Genomic DNA, 16,011 nt, shown 5'->3' on the forward strand with positions numbered 1-16,011 from the left:
TTGTCCAAACGCTGAAGTTACGCAACAATGATGACCAACTGAGTGAGACTGACAAACAATTTTGGATATTGTAAAGACGACTTACATCGTTGAAGCCTACGTCAGTCTAAGTCTGCTTGAAAATGGATTGGGGTGTAGAACAGCTCAATACACTTAGGCAGTTGGCCAACTTGTTTAAAAATGTATATTCTGTTTACCCTACAACTAGGGAATTTGTCACCATCTTAAGGTCTCCAAAACAGGGCAGGGGCCTCTCAAGCAGTGGCGAAAAACTGCAATACATTTTGGGGGGGACAATTATATGACATTTTCTCAAGAGCAATTCCTGAGGAGGAAACCAAATTACTGCTGTATCACATCTAATGTGCTAAATGTATGTTAGTGTTATTGAAATGTCCTTATGTTTACAGTGATTTATTGGGGGGGGGGGGGGGGGCAAATCCTATTTTTCCCAGGATAGAGGGGGGGGGGGGTAGTGTCCCCCCTGTCCCCACCGGGATTTCCGCCTTTGTACTCAAGAGCTGCATGATCTCTATAGTAAGTCAACTATCTGCAGCTATCTTGAGGGTTAGGGGAGATATGTGTGGATTGTCTGTGACTGTAAACCACTTGAGTGTTGGCTATTAACTAACATGTTTGTACATTACACACCATTTTGGATGATTTGGGAAATTGAACTATAGATAGTATTATTTTATAGCTATACATAGTTTATATATAGATAGATATAGAGATTAGAATCAGTTTCTCATATATACTAATTGAGATTGCTGTCCCACTAAGCATCAGTGCACAGTGCTTCTATTCCACCAGTTTTTGCTTCCTGTGAAATCCTTTTTACTGGGCCATCTGCATGAATCCAAGGAAACGTTGACAAATGTTAGTGAAGATAGGATAGATCAAACTGATTAGTTTAAACACAAAAGTAGGTCTATGCTTTAGCACAAATTGGGCTATCATTTCGTCAAATTGTTTTGCCCACTATCCTAAAGACCATCAGCGGGCAGCGGAAAGACAGCGGCTGACATTCTAGCGCTCCAATCCGTGTGATGAGTGGCGGGAACCGGGAAGCGCAGCCAGACTCCCCGGGGACGGAGAAAACGACTCTAACGGACGGAAGTGATGCCGATGGCCGAGATAACGGCGTGGAGTGTCGATGTTGACAGTAGGACAGAAAGGCTTAATGTAGGCTACGTTCCTTGTTTCAAAAGCAACACAACACCTATGTCAATTAGCCCATAGAACAATAATTAGTTACACGGGCTTAATTACAATTCCCCCAACAAGTTGCACTGATAGCTTATAGCAGGGGTGTTCAATCTCGGTCCTCAGGGCTAACTGTCCTGTACGTTCTCGGTTTCCCTGCTCTAAGTCCAACACACCTGATTCAAATGGTCGTTATCAGGCTTCGGCAGAGCTAGATAACGACCCATTCATTTGAACCAGGTGTGTTGGAGCAGGACCAGAGTTGAAGACCATCTTAAACTACTAACCCAAACTTGCCATCGCATCACTGTGAAGATGAATATGCTACATGATCATGAAATAAGAGGAATTCCGGTTGAGGCAGCGTTTGTAGTACAACACTGACACCTCCTGGCAACAAAAAATAAAACAGCTTGGATCTGCCAGCATGATTCAGATCTGCCTCCAATATTACACACAACTCTAATCAAACGTTAGATGCACCCATCCAAGCACATGCAATATGACGTGTTTTGCGAAACATAGTTAATACAGCAGCCTTTGGCACAATTTAACACCAACGTCACCAGGCAGTGAGACAGACACAGTTCAGTGTGGGACCAGACATTATATTTTTATTTTTAAGATGTGCTGGACAGAAAGTGAGGGGAATACAACTGCTTCCTAAGAGCGAGTACAGACGTGTACAGATTACAGTTAGGCTGTTTACAGATTAAGATGATCAGCATGTGACAAAGAGAAAAACTGCCTCTCATCGACTAAGTGTTGTTCAAGAGTTACCCCCTCACATGCAAGAGTATTTTCACTTGTATACGTCACTAATAGAATTGCATCTATTGTAGGCTATGTATCCAGAGGTTGGAGGCAGTTAAAATGTGCCCACTTCTTGTCATAGGGACAAGGTGTCTATATGTAAACCCATGCAGACAGTCAATAAAGTTCAGGACAGCAACCTTACTGATATGAAAGCAGGACCTAGTGGATTTAAATGTGATTTTTTTTTTGTTCTCCGGCTTTCTGTGGCTTTCGGAAACTTCTGGTGTGAAATCCTACTTCCTGAAGGCATTTCACGAAGGAATGAGAGAAAATAAAAACAGCAGACAATGATGTAGGTCTCGGGCGGAGTCGGGGGAACACATCACATAACTTGTGCCTTTGCTCTAAAACATTGATGACACTGACAAAGAGGGAGGTGTACAATAGTGCAGTGGTTGATTAGAAACATGGTCTGAGGCTTGAGGGGGGGGGGAAACAGATTTTTTTTTTTGTATTTTCTTGTAGGCTTCGTATGCGTCTTTCGATGCACTTGACACTATCCTCAGGAACAAATGGCACTTCTTCAGCTGTAGATCTGATTGCATGTGTTGCACTTGGTATGGTTCTATTTGCACATTTCATTTCGGAAAGAAAAATGAAACGTGAAATATGGTTTTGATACAAAATATTATTTGGCACAGAACGGTTAAAAAGGCCACAATGTTTGAGCTGGACAGTGAGTAAAAGTGGCACCGAGTTCTACGGCAACTGTCCGGAAGCAAAGAGGTCTTTTGTCACAGTTAACTCATTAGTCGTACATTCTGTGTCGACTAATCAAAACCCAAACATGCATTCCATATGAGGTGTAAGTCTTGTATAGGAGACAGTCCCCAATGTGGATGTGCAGATAACTGAAGCTCTAGAAAGAGACTTGTTGAAAGGTGAGGAGCCCGGGCACTTTGCCTTTCCCAGCTCAACCAAACCACTGGCTTTCAACACAGGCTAACGTGGCATCTAAACAGACCGGCCAACGGAGCCACGGACTACTACTGCAACACCCACGCTCAAAGAGGGTAGGAAGCACATTAGCCCCCCCCCAAAAAAAGTCAACAAACCGCCGTTCCTCGTAAAAAAATACGCCACATCCTCTCATTCTTCACTCGTTCACATACTGTATTTACCGCGCCAATGCCACAACGAAAAAAGGAACGATAGCCATAAAAAAATAACCATGGAGGCTCACGTGGTCTACTGGACGCGAGCCTGTTCTGTCTATGTACAGGCGGAGGGTCAGCACTGTCCCCTCGCGCCACAAAGGACCCTTGGTGACCAACGGCCGTGGCTCGGACCCCCCTCAGCTTTCTCCCCAACACACTCTGGGAGCACAAACTTCCCAGAGCAGGATGACATGGCATGCCGTCGGCCATAGACCATATGTTGCCCCTTTTTCCGGTTCTTTCCAGCGTGAGCGGACAGTGCCTCGCCTACATACATGTGCAGGAGTTGTGACGGCAGACGTGGGAAATAAATATATAGTACATCTGTATATACAGGGGAGATGAGTGAGGGAGAGGGCGGTGTGGGAGCGGGGGGACGGGGGGGGGGGATGGGGGGCACAGTGTTTAAAGAAGGGGGTGCGTTCTCTTCCTCGTCTCCTCTCTCTGCCGCGGCGGGGCTGGCTCAGCTTAGAGGACCCGGGATCTCTTGCTGGCCAATGACCCATGCTGGAGGAGGGGGGGGGGGGCGTTCAGAAAAGGGGAGACACAGAGAGACAAAAAAAAAGAGAACGTTAGTGACACAAACTTGTCAACAAGTGGCAAATACACACACCGCGGGTCTGCCTAAGATCATGTTGGTCTGCGAGGGGATGGCTCCCTCTAGTGTGATGCAGCGGGATCAACTCTAATGTTTTTTTTTTTGTTTTTTTTTTCTTCTGTCAAAGTGCAATCGACCGGCCCGGTTTGGAAAAAGCGGTGACCGCTGAATGGATTTCTGTCTGTTTGTTTCCAGGTCGGACGTGGGGTGGGTGCCTCATGTACCTTGGCCTGCTTGTAGAAGTGAGGCGCCAGCTCAACCAACCAGGACGACTCGACAGCGGTCACATCGCGCATGTAATACTTAGCTGTCTGCACCACCTCATTGAAGACAACCCTGGTGGTAGAAACAGGAAAAGAAAAGGACAGAGAGAGAGAAGGACAGAGATAGATAGATAGATATAGAGATAGATAGATAGATAGATATAGAGAGAGATAGAGATAGAGATAGAGATAGAGATAGAGAGAGAGATAGAGATAGAGAGAGAGAGAGAGAGAGAGAGAGAGAGAGAGAGAGAGAGAGAGAGAAAGAGAGAAGAACAGAGAGAGAGAGAAGGACAGAGATAGATAGATAGATATAGAGATAGATAGAGATAGAGATAGAGAGAGAAAGAGAGAGAGAGAGAGAAAGAGAGAGGAACAGAGAAAGAGAGAAGGACAGAGAGAGGGATAGAGAAAAGAGTCAAATACGGGAAAGACTACAGAGAGAAACCGTCGAGGGCAATAGCATTCCTCATAGATGTCCAATATGCTTTGGAAAATGAGCCTTGAAACGTCAATACGCCTTGCATAATGCCCTCCATTTAATGTACCACTAAAAGCTGGGCCTGACTGAGATCCGCGGCCTCGCACGCGCTCCCAAACAACCCACCACTCACCACTTTGGAGGCTTCTCTCCGTACAGCACGGAGTTGGGGTGGATGTGAAGCTCGCGGTCATCCCGTAAGGTCCTGAGAGCGGAGAGGGGCCGGACGCAAGGAGGGAAGGGAGGGACAGAGAGTGAGACGGAGGGCCAGAGAAGGGGAGGGGGGAGAGCGACACGGGGGGAGAAAGAGAGGGAGAACCCATCGTAACAGCGGCAGCAGCGCGGGACGTTTGGGTCAAGGAGAAAGGGGGGTGGGGGGGGGGGGGTGAAGGGTGAACTCACCGATAGGAGCCTGAGTGGTGCATGCGGGCGGCGTTGGAGAAGAACCCTGACACGATACACCTTAGGATCACGTCCGGGTCTCCTGCAGAACCAGAACACACCGCGAGATGTGGAACGGCTGAACACACACACACAGAGCCCCCCCCCCCCCCCCCCCCCCCCCCCCACAGACACACGCACGCGGGGAGAGACGCTGACCTTCGCTGGAGGTGCGCGGCACCTTGAACTTGTTCATGAGACGTCTGAGTTGCTCTCGCACGGTCATGGCGCGCAGGAGCCCCTTGTAGTTGAGGAAGTGCTCCTGGCACCACTGGGAGCTCTTCTGGTGCTGGGGGGGGGGGGGGGGAAGAAAGAAACAAGTTAGACCGTGGGCCACAATACACTAGGGCTGTCAAGCGCAAAAAATTAATCGCATGACTGTCCACGATTAATCGCATGATTGTCCACGATAGCTCGCGAATGAATCGCACGTTTTTGAACTGCTCAAAGTGTATGGGAGGGGGCAAAATCTGCTTGTTTGATGCAAATGTGTGAAGATTTTTTTAGAAATCAATTAATAACGAAACAAATATTGTTTCGAAACCTTCAGGTAGGCCTGCTGCATTTAGCATTACTATACTCACAACATGGCAAGGTCAATGACTTAAAAGAAAGTAGCTCTTCTATTTAGCCTTTTATTGAAAGCCTGCTGCTTGTAGGTTTGACACAAGGGTGTCCCTTGCACACTGTCAAGTGTGGTCTGATGTAAGCGACTAATGTTTCCTGGCTCACGGGGCTGTCTGCATTAGCTGTGTGCTTGGCCGGGAAATGGTATTTAAGACTTGATGTACTCCGGTGATAACTCAATTCACATCGGCACCATCTGCAAATGACTCGAGTCTTGTCGACGGACCCATATGGACCCTTTGCAGCTGAACTTGCCATGTCAAATACCCTTTTTCTCCATCAACTGCTTGCTTGTTGCCATCCTACAAAAGACAATAGGGGCCACGCGAGTTGAAATTCTGGTGTATTCTCCAAACACAGGGCTGCTTTTCCAGGGCTCTAACAGTCTCCTGCACCATTCGACTGGTCCCTGTATCCATGGCTCAAACGCGCGAGTGGGGTCTGCGTCTCGTTGCTGCATTACATGCGACAGCCCTGGAATATACCCACGGCCATGTCAAAGTAAACATCGACCTCTTTCTCCAGTTCCTGTACACTCACCACTCCATGGCACACTGCTAATGTCCCATAGAGCACCGCCCTGCATGATGCAGCTGGTGAGCTCGGATGAACCGGCCTGGCTCGTTCGCAGCAGGCTGACGCTGAAACCCTCCGCCAGTCCTAACATGCTTGTCGTACTAAGGACTACCACAACACTATCATTTATGCTGGTATAGGCACCTGGGGAGTCCTCAACGATGCGTCAGCGGACTTCAGAGCACTTGCGCAGTCCCACAGGGATCAGTGATTGGCTCTTTGTTTGGTTGAATACGTACACAGGGATCAGTGATTGGCTCTTTGTTTGGTTGAATACGTACACAGGGATCAGTCATTGGCTCTTTGTTTGGTTGAATACGTACACAGGGATCAGTGATTGGCTCTTTGTTTGGTTGAATACGTACACAGGGATCAGTGATTGGATCTTTGTTTGGTTGAATACATACACAGGGATCAGTGATTGGATCTTTGTTTGGTTGAACACGTACACTTCTGAACACACCATCCCCCATCATCCCCCAAACTCATCAAGCCTCACTGGCTTCCCGTCTCTCATCCAAGGGCATTTCAAAACCCCTTCCGCTCACCAGAAGTCCTCCATAACTCAGCGCCCACACATCAACCTTCCTAATCAATAACTCCCTCCAGTTCTCTCCCCCTGGTGTCCTCAACACCTCCTCAGTCTCAGCGAGGCTTGCTACTGCAGAGCACCTAGAGGCCTTCGTGGTCGTGAAAGGTGGCAAACAAATAATGTGTCTTTATTATTAAACTTTGAAGAGCGTATAAAGCAGGGGTCCCCAAACTACGGCCCGGCATTTGGTCCGGCCCTCTGACCAATGCCAGAGCACCGATTTACACCGATTAATATGCTTGAGTAAGTAAATGTTTTGATTTCAATAGCAATGAATATGAAAAAAGGTCATTACGATATTAACAATGCTCTTTTAATAGGCTATATATCCCTTGATATGTATGGATGTAACATATATGTATGGGTTAGGGTTAACCCTAACCCTCTGTACAAAATATGGATGGATGTAACAAAATAATAAACTAATCTAGCATAATAAATACATTTGAAATCAGAATTACATCTCCACAATAATACTGGTAGTCACTCCGGCCCTTTCTATTACAGACCGACCCGGCCCCACATTAAAGGAGGGAAAAATGATCTGGCCCTCGCAGAAAAAGTTTGGGGACCCCTGGTATAACGTCCTTTTCATCACCACGGTGGTGTGCATACGCTTGTTCTGGAAATACAGATGGTTCTTCCCAGTCCTTTAAATCGGTCCCTACCTTGATGAATGCCTCGTAGACATTGAGCATGGTGAGGTGATCTCCCTCAGCCACTGCAAACTTCCTGTGTTCACGGGCCTACAGATGACAAGACACACACACACACACACACACAACACATTGAGTAACAGACTTCCAAATCTTTATTATCTCCAACCATAACACTTGATTTGTGTCTACAATTCCCTTTACCGGACCGGAAAATCCGAATTTTAGAATACACTGCAGCCTTTGATAAACATACAGCTGCAGCCTGAAATGTTACGGCCAAATCAGCGTGTCAGAGTCAGTGTTAATCTTGAGCATGTCAGCCCAAGACCCTTTTGAACTTACAGCTGCCTTCTTCTGATTGGACGGCACGACGAAGATGTTCTGGATCTGCATCATGGCCGCTATGGTGACAATCTCCTTGGAGCAGCTGAAGTTGCCAGACTCCAGCAGCATCTTGGCAAACATGGGGCTCAGGGGGAACTCTGCCATCCTCACGCCCATGGGGTCGGTTAGACGGCCGTACTGGTCCAGACCTGACACGCCGACAAGAGGACAGACAGACAGACAGACAGACAGACAGACAGACTGGGTCAGTCAGAATCAGACAGTGTTTGGATGCTGATGTTCCAGCTGGCTGTGTAGATGTTCTCACCTCCCAGAGCATAGAGCAGCTCCAGAGCCTGCACCATGGACTGGGCCGGCGGAGGCTGCACAGGAGACAGGGTTAGCCTTGCAATTGTTACACACTCACAACTGCTTCGCTGTCGACTTTCACTGTACTATGTCGACACTTAACGTCGAAACAAATATCTACAGCTACTGTACAGGTTGCAAAATGCTGTGTAGCCAGAAAGAACTGTGATCCATTTGGACCAGTTTAACTATAGTGTAGAAAATGTGTACAAGTTTGGTGGTGCTTTTGGATTCTGAGAAATCTACAATCCTGAGACAAGCTACCAAAGCCACTGTTAACATAGTTACAATTTTAGATTTTCACTCCCATAACTCCCACTAGCACAGTGGATAATGCTACGCGCAGGCATCACAAGTTCTCAGAGTTAGACGCATCCCCTCCAAAATCTTGCTGTGTCTCGTTTAACTCTCACTGCCACCTTTACCAGTTGCTCGCCGACCATCGTCATGGTGTTGTGACTGAACGCACACAAGCGTGTGACGGTGTAGGCGGTGGGTTAGGTGTGACGGTGTGTCGGGTTAGGGTTAGGTGTGACGGTGTGTCGGGTTAGGTGTGACGGTGTGTCGGGTTAGGGTTAGGTGTGACGGTGTGTCGGGTTAGGGTTAGGTGTGACGGTGTGTAGGGTTAGGGTTAGGGTTAGGTGTGACGGTGTGTAGGGTTAGGGTTAGGTGTGACGGTGGTGGGTTACTCCTGGGACACACTGGCTGCGAAGCGCCGCGCAGCGCCACAATCGGCTGCGACTGAGCAAAAGCTGTTCACACCAGACGCGCATTTCTCTGCGCCGCTCATCAAGCCTTTCAGCTACTCTGAGCTTTCCTTTATGCTGACATGGTACATGGCACTGGCTATATCCCAGCATTGATCCTAATCTACCCTCCGTTGTCCTTGTTAAATTGGTGCTGGGGGTCATACAACTCCCTGTGCGTTTCAACTTCGAGAATTCATTTTATGTCGTCCATCTCCTTGAATTTCACGCTGATTTTCAAAATTGACTTGGGGGTTCTCTCTCGGTAGACTGTCTGCACGCGTGTGTGTTGCGTGCAACTCGTTTCTCTCAAACAAACAAAACAACTACGGGCATGCTGGCTCAACAGATCAATCCATTTATTTTCATTCCTTTTCATCAGGGTAACCACGTGTAAAGGCTGTTTGTTACCAACATTGTGTAGTTGGGTTTTATATAGAGTGAATATTGTACGTAGGCCTCCAAAGTAATATTTAAAAAATAATTATAAAGTCTACAACTTTACAAATGTTCACATATAGTCTACAATTAATGTAGTCAAATCTTAATATGCTTTTTATACATAAACATCAACTAATATGGTGTATTTGATCATATTGTTGCCAATTTCGCAAGCGTTTCGCGAACAAATTTGACCAGCTGCCGAAACGATGGCTGCAGATGACAGGGAATCGCGGCGCTTTGCAGCCAGTGTGGCGGTCCCATTTGATAACATGGGCGCTGAAAGAAAGAAGGCAGCGCTTCCAGGCGCTTCACAGCAGATCGCAGCTAAATGCAGGCAGTGTGTCCCAGGCCTTAGGAGTGATGGTGTGTAGGTGGTGGGTTAGGGGTCATGGTGGGTTAGGGGTCATGGTGGGTTAGGGGTCATGGTGGGTTAGGGGCTAGACGTCACTCACAGAGAGGAAGCTGAAGCGCAGCACGTTGTCTATCCCCAGAGCCTTCAGCTGCAGGATGACTGGAGCCAGGTTGGTGCGCTGCATCTCTGGCACTGTGGAGGCCGGCAGCTTCTCAAAGTCCTCCTCTGTCACACACACACACACACACACACACACACACACACACACACACACACACACACACACACACACACACACACACACACACACACACACACACACACACACACACACACACACACACACACACACACACACACACACACACACACACACACACACACACACACACATGGATGAACCACACCTGTCCATCACCAGGGGCTTGACTTCAACCATGCCAGTAGCTGCCAGTATCCTCAAAAGGAAGCTGATTGGTCCGAACCAACACACTCGCACACACCTGTGTATAGTCTGAAGCACTTCCCCGGACGGTTGCGGCCCCCTCTCCCGGCCCTCTGGCTGGCCGAGGCCTTGGAGATGGGCGTGACCACCAGAGACTCGATGGCGGTGCGGGGGTTGTAGGCGCGCAGCTTGACAAACGCACAGTCGATCACAAACACCACCCCGTTGATGGTGATGGACGTCTCGGCTATGTTCGTTGCCACCACCACCTGGACGCGGGAGAAGGACTTGAAAGTCGGGCACCAGCGTACACGAAATGAAAACCTATCGTCCGGGTGCTCGGGTACAGTATCGAAGGGACGGACGCATTTCCGCCGGGGTCTTCCAAAGCAGGCGAGGGGGGCCAATGACAAGAGGCGCCATTGGAAAGAGGTCTGAAGGGTGCGGTTTACCTTGCGGACGGTTGGGGGCGCCCGCTCAAACACCTTCATCTGCTCCGGGTAGGGCAGGCCGGCGTACATGGGCAGCACCCGGAGGTGTTTCTTCATGCCGTATCTGGAGAGGGCCCGCGCCTGCTCCTGCAGCAGCGACACCACCTTCTCCACCTCCTCCTGCAGGGAGGGACACAGGGCAGGGGGGGCATATAGGACTGCTGCTCTCCACAGAGATAAGACCTGAAGCGGCGCTCAGCCAGACCCCGCGCGTGTTTGAAAATCGGCACCAGGTCAGTGCTCGATGAACGTGTGGCGATCGCTGCGCTACGGCTGACTTGAAATGTGAGCAAACTTAATGCGGTGGAAAAGCACTTTGTCCCTTGTTTAAATGATTCACTTTTCCCATCCTCTCCATTCTAGATGTTTTAGAGTGTTTCATAGAAAGTCGACATCCTCATTTTACACCCACTTCAGACATTCTGAGAGAGAAAAAAAAATCCTCAAACATGCTGCCTTCAGCAAACATTAAATATTGAAAAGGTTCCATTTAGCTACTTCTCAAATTGTGGACATGGAAAATGGAGGATGTCTAGTGTTTGTGTCGTGTCGGAATGCCCCCCCCCCCCACCCACCTGTCCAGTGAGGAACGCCAGGACATCTCCATCGTCTTCCGTCTCGTGGATCTTCAGAACCGTCTCCACCGTGGCCTTCACGTAGTCTGGAACAGGACTGAGGAGCACAGGGCCTCGTCAAGCTACAGAGCCTGGAGGTCCGACCGCTGCCCCCCCCCCCCCCCCCCCCCCCCCGGGTACAAGCGCTAAACCCTCACTCTGGAGCTGGGTGGGGACTGGGCATGTCAAAGGAATAGGGCTGCCATCGGCAAGACGTTCTGGAATTCTCTATCTTTCTCCTCACGATAGTTGTGAGCCTTACCTCCTTAGTGCTTGGTTCTACCGACTTTGGAGATGTTGAAGCTACGTCTGAAACTGTCAAATCCTGCCCAATCTCCACAAATGAAACAAGGCTTAAGCCAAATCCCGATACTCTGTCTTACCCCTTACCCCAGTTTTAACTCTATTAGCAGCGAATTTCGTTTGAAATCAGTGCATAACACTACTTGCTTTGGAAACATCGATATAGGTAACCGTGACCTAGTGGTGTCTAATTCCATAGGGCTATGTAGCCCTTACCCCTCAGTTGAGGGACAAGGGCTAGGGGCAGGGTGCAAATTACAGGGGGGTCTGACCCCCCTAATTAAGACTTGGACCCCCCCAGAAGAGGCAAAAACAACAGTCTTCACAGTCTGGCTAGGGGTTAGGAGTAGGGGTAAAACAGAGTATTGGGATTCTGCTTTAAACTGGGTTTGCTAGTCTGAGTTTAGCTAAAATGGTTCAAATGTTTGCCGTGGCTTACCTAACCGTGTAGAACACATCCACTGGGAAGGTGCGACCCTCCACCGTCAAAATGCCACACGTGTCCTTGTTGGGGTCCCCAGAATCATTCAAGTTGAAAAACTCTTGAAATTTCTACAGGAGGACGCATAGACATGCAAATGGTTAGATGGTTTGCAACGTTTTTTTTTTCTTTTGGAGCATTTTTGAGTTAAAAGGCTAAGTTAAGAACCTACTATTTCACTTCAGCTAAACTATTCAACTGCAATTACATTTTCAACATGGCCTGAGAACGCAAAAAAAAGATTAAGCTGAGCTGCGGGAGCGAAAACCAAAAGATAGCAAAACCAATTTCACACTAGGAAGAAAAAGCGTCCCAATTTGAACTGCTGACGACAGCCATAAGCTGCTTTAGTCTTTGCGTCTCTGACAAGTCTTTAGGACCAGAACAATTTCCAATGTGACTCGAGCGCAGCCCGCTGCTTCATGACGTCGGCCCGTCTCTTATCGCACGCCTGCTTTGTTTGTCTGTGCCCTGGCCTATCTGCCCATCTTCATTATGCTGCAAATCACCTTGGCATCCAGAGTGGCAGAGGCCACTATCACCCTCAGATCCCTCCTCTTCTTCTGAATCTGAGGGGAGGGAGAGAGGGAGAAAGAGAGAGAAAGAGAGAGAGGGGGGAGAGAGAGAGAGACAGAGGGAGGGAGGGAGGGAGGGAGGGAGGGAGGGAGGGAGGGAGGGAGGGAGGGAGGGAGGGAGGGAGGGAGGGAGGGAGGGAGGGAGGGAGGGAGGGAGGGAGGGAGGGAGGGAGGGAGGGAGGGAGGGAGGGAGGGAGGGAGGGAGGGAGGGAGGGAGGGAGGGAGGGAGGGAGGGAGGGAGGGAGGGAGGGAGGGAGGGAGGGAGGGAGGGAGGGAGGGAGGGAGGGAGGGAGGGACAAAAAAAAGTCAAAAAGCATGTTGGGGTATTTGTTTTTTGGGTGTCGTCAGGGTTAGAGAAGGGTTGCCCTTTGGTGTAGGGGGAAGGTGTTTGAGGTGGTGACAGGTGGACAGCTACCTTCTTCAGCAGGCCGATGGCTATGTCAGTGTACAGGGTCCTCTCATGGGCCTCGTCCAGCATCAGAACACTGGAGACAGACAATATGGGGTGAGCTGCCAGATAGAAGGTTTGCCCTAGGTTGAGATGTACTTCACTAATCCTTCTTTCTTAGTCAAGCTTCAGTGGCTGGGATACACTACATAAAGGATCCATCAAGGTCCAAAAAATGGACGCTTGGGACCTTTCAGATTCGGATTCGAACGAGATCAAAAGTGTCACTTTCAACGATTCGCCAAATGAATGATCCGACACAGTGTGCGGACCTGCTGTGAGAGCAGAATCCAGAAGCACGCTCCCGTAAACCCAACACCCTCCGAGTCGCTTGACCACTTCACAGATCCTGTACCTGTATTTCTTCAGGAGAGGATCCGCCATCATCTCCCTCACCAGCATCCCATCTGTGAGGAACTGGTACACGCCGGGGGGGGGGGGGGGAAATCAGGACGTCAGTCGGAAAAAACACACAGCAAAAATGAGAGAAGACTCAAAGCAAGGGGAAGGGAGACGAGGGGCAAGGCACCTTGATGCGAGTGGCGTGTGGGTCGGAGCAGTCGTCGAAGCGGATGGTGTAGCCAACCTCGTGACCCAGCAGGGCCCCGCGCTCCTCCGCCAAGCGGTTGGCCACCTGTCAGGAGGGAGGGGACGTTAGCGGCGCCCAGGGCCAATCACAGAGGCCTAAACACGGAGGAAGACTGGTGGATAGTCCTATCTTTATTGACGATAGTGGCCGCCCTGCAGTTACATGTAGAAGGCACAACTGTGATGGTATAGCCTTCTCCAAAAAAATATTTTTTTGAAGTCACCGAAAGTCTACAGCCTCCTCTTCAAAGTGTACCGGATTTGAGCCACTGTTGCACTTTTCTGAGTCAATGGAGTGAAGGAGGAAAGGCTTAAGGGGGGGGGGGGTGGGGTGGTTGTGAGGACGGTACTTACTGAGATAGCAGCCACTCGACGAGGCTGTGTCACCCCAATCACCTTCCCCTCTGCTGCCCAGCCAGCCTCCAGCAAGTACTGGAAGGGGAAAAGAGAGGGGGAGAGAAAGAGAGAGACAGCAATACATGGAGAGAGAGAGCGATGGAAGGGAACAGTGAGGGAGAGCGAGAAGGACAGGAATTAGAACGAGAAAAGTAGGAAGGAAACGGCGAGCGACCAACATCCACGACACAGAGCACGAGAGGCAGACCGAGAGAGACACGTCAATGCTTTAGAACGGCATGATCTGCATAAATTAAGCCCCAAAGGACTTTCTTCAAACCCAGCGAAGAAGAGGCCAGTAAGCATCTAGAGAAGGTCACTCTCCCCCAGTTTGGGGATTGGACCACGTGAGGGGTTCCACTGCTGCAATGTCCTGCCCTGCGGCAATCCAACACAGTGCATATCTGACCTTGAGAGTTCGGGGAGTCTTTACTTGGTAGGCAAAATGCTGTTATTGTGTTCCCCCAGTTATATTCAGTCCACTGCCATTCAGCACAGGCAACAAACATGACTAGAGAACCATTTCTTTGGATTTCTCAACTCTGTTTCACCACATCACCAGAACTAAGATAAACGTGCAACGCGACACACCTGAGGGATCTGTGTGGTCTTCCCACATCCTGTCTCTCCCACGATGATGACAGTCTGGAAGCTCTCCACCAAGTACAATATGTTGTTTCTGTGCTGGAAACACAAACGTTCACACGCTGTATCAGTTGGGTTTCACTCAACATACAGCATTACACTTCATCCATGTTGTAGACAGGAAGTCGTGTTGGTTGGGCATTCACCCAACCAACCATGGGGGTGACATTAAGGGTGGTTAGGAGCCTTGTTGGTTAACTGGAACATAGTTGGGGCAATAAGAGCGCCACTAGACATAATGTTACTCAGTCTAGATCCAAAATGTTGACGTGCAGCCGCTTACTGTCTGGTGTAGGCTACCAAATCAACGAACTTCTCAAAAGGAATGTCTGGAATAAACCCTGAATTTAACCCTTCCTCCCCTCTTTACGTAAGTGAGGATAAATAATGAAACGAGAAGTAAAAATTGGCAGCGTCAGTTGCTGCCTTATTAGCTACGTGTGCTGGCTGTATAACAGGTGATGGAAGCAACCTTAAAAACTGGAAGCTTCTGCCGCTGCTTCTCGATGGACAGCGCAGTGTGCGGGTTGAATATGACGGGGGAGCCCGTAGTCTCTGTCGGGAGCTCCCGTTCTTCAGAAATTCCTGGAGCCTCCGACCCTGAGGGCAGATGATGATGAAGAGGGTGGTAATGGCCAGGCAGAAATATAAAGGTTAATGCATGTCACGCTACGTGATTTAGTTGGCAAAGCAATTGAAGTTATCTACTAGCTAGCTAGCTCACAGGTGCAGCGGTTCATACTCCCTCCTAACTAGCCTCTATCAATTCCCATGAGAGACAAATACATAAGAAACATTGCAAAGTAGCTGGACTAGCTCACATTAGTGACGGAAAGCACGGTTGGTCTTTTCACATAAACTGCTCATGTTGATCATGTGGCTCTTCTCACTTTATCGATCGTTTGTCTAATGAGTAACGAAGTACTAACATCACCTTACTTGTGAAAAACAGTTGGCCAAACAATATTGTCCAACGCTGGCTGAATCCTTAAATAATGCTTGAACTGGCGGAAATGTTTGCATCTCCAACAACGCATTCATGATTCAGGCATGTTGACGCACTGCAATGAATGACTTTCATTCATAGGCTTTTTTTACATGCACATACTGCCTGTATTTATTACAACTATTACATCGTAAGCCTCACCATATTGGCAATCAACTGTAGTTTAAAACATATTATTTGTACACTTACCCGGTTTCCAAAATTTCATCGTGGAGTTGGGATCCGCCATCATGGCTTCTACGTCACTGTTTTTTTTTTGCGTGACGTCATATTATTCAGATTCCTTTGAAAACTAAAGCGTGGAAATCAAATGACAATCCTTCAGCAGTAACACTTCAAATCTCATTACTTAATGTATGTATTTAAAT

The 16,011-nt window shown here is 48.7% G+C and overlaps 1 protein-coding gene across 1 annotated transcript; it reads right to left on the reverse strand.

Annotated features, from left to right (window-relative positions):
- Positions 1 to 3,549: 3,549 nt before the first annotated feature.
- On the reverse strand, positions 3,550 to 15,920 carry dhx35 (DEAH-box helicase 35). The gene is made up of 21 exons (XM_084680963.1): positions 15,833 to 15,920; positions 15,110 to 15,237; positions 14,584 to 14,676; positions 13,951 to 14,028; positions 13,538 to 13,642; positions 13,364 to 13,425; positions 12,976 to 13,045; positions 12,495 to 12,554; positions 11,944 to 12,056; positions 11,163 to 11,259; positions 10,549 to 10,707; positions 10,155 to 10,365; positions 9,752 to 9,876; positions 8,069 to 8,123; positions 7,759 to 7,949; positions 7,426 to 7,503; positions 5,122 to 5,251; positions 4,924 to 5,005; positions 4,655 to 4,726; positions 4,002 to 4,113; positions 3,550 to 3,686 (listed from the first exon to the last, which is right to left on the reverse strand). The coding sequence occupies exons 1-21, from the start codon at positions 15,873 to 15,875 to the stop codon at positions 3,648 to 3,650; spliced, it is 2,103 nt and encodes a 700-aa protein (XP_084537089.1). The 5' UTR covers positions 15,876 to 15,920; the 3' UTR covers positions 3,550 to 3,647.
- Positions 15,921 to 16,011: the final 91 nt, after the last annotated feature.

The sequence above is a fragment of the Hypomesus nipponensis genome, chromosome 18 (genome assembly GCF_054491055.1).
Source record: "Hypomesus nipponensis isolate SF chromosome 18, ASM5449105v1, whole genome shotgun sequence".
Classification (NCBI taxonomy): domain Eukaryota; kingdom Metazoa; phylum Chordata; class Actinopteri; order Osmeriformes; family Osmeridae; genus Hypomesus; species Hypomesus nipponensis.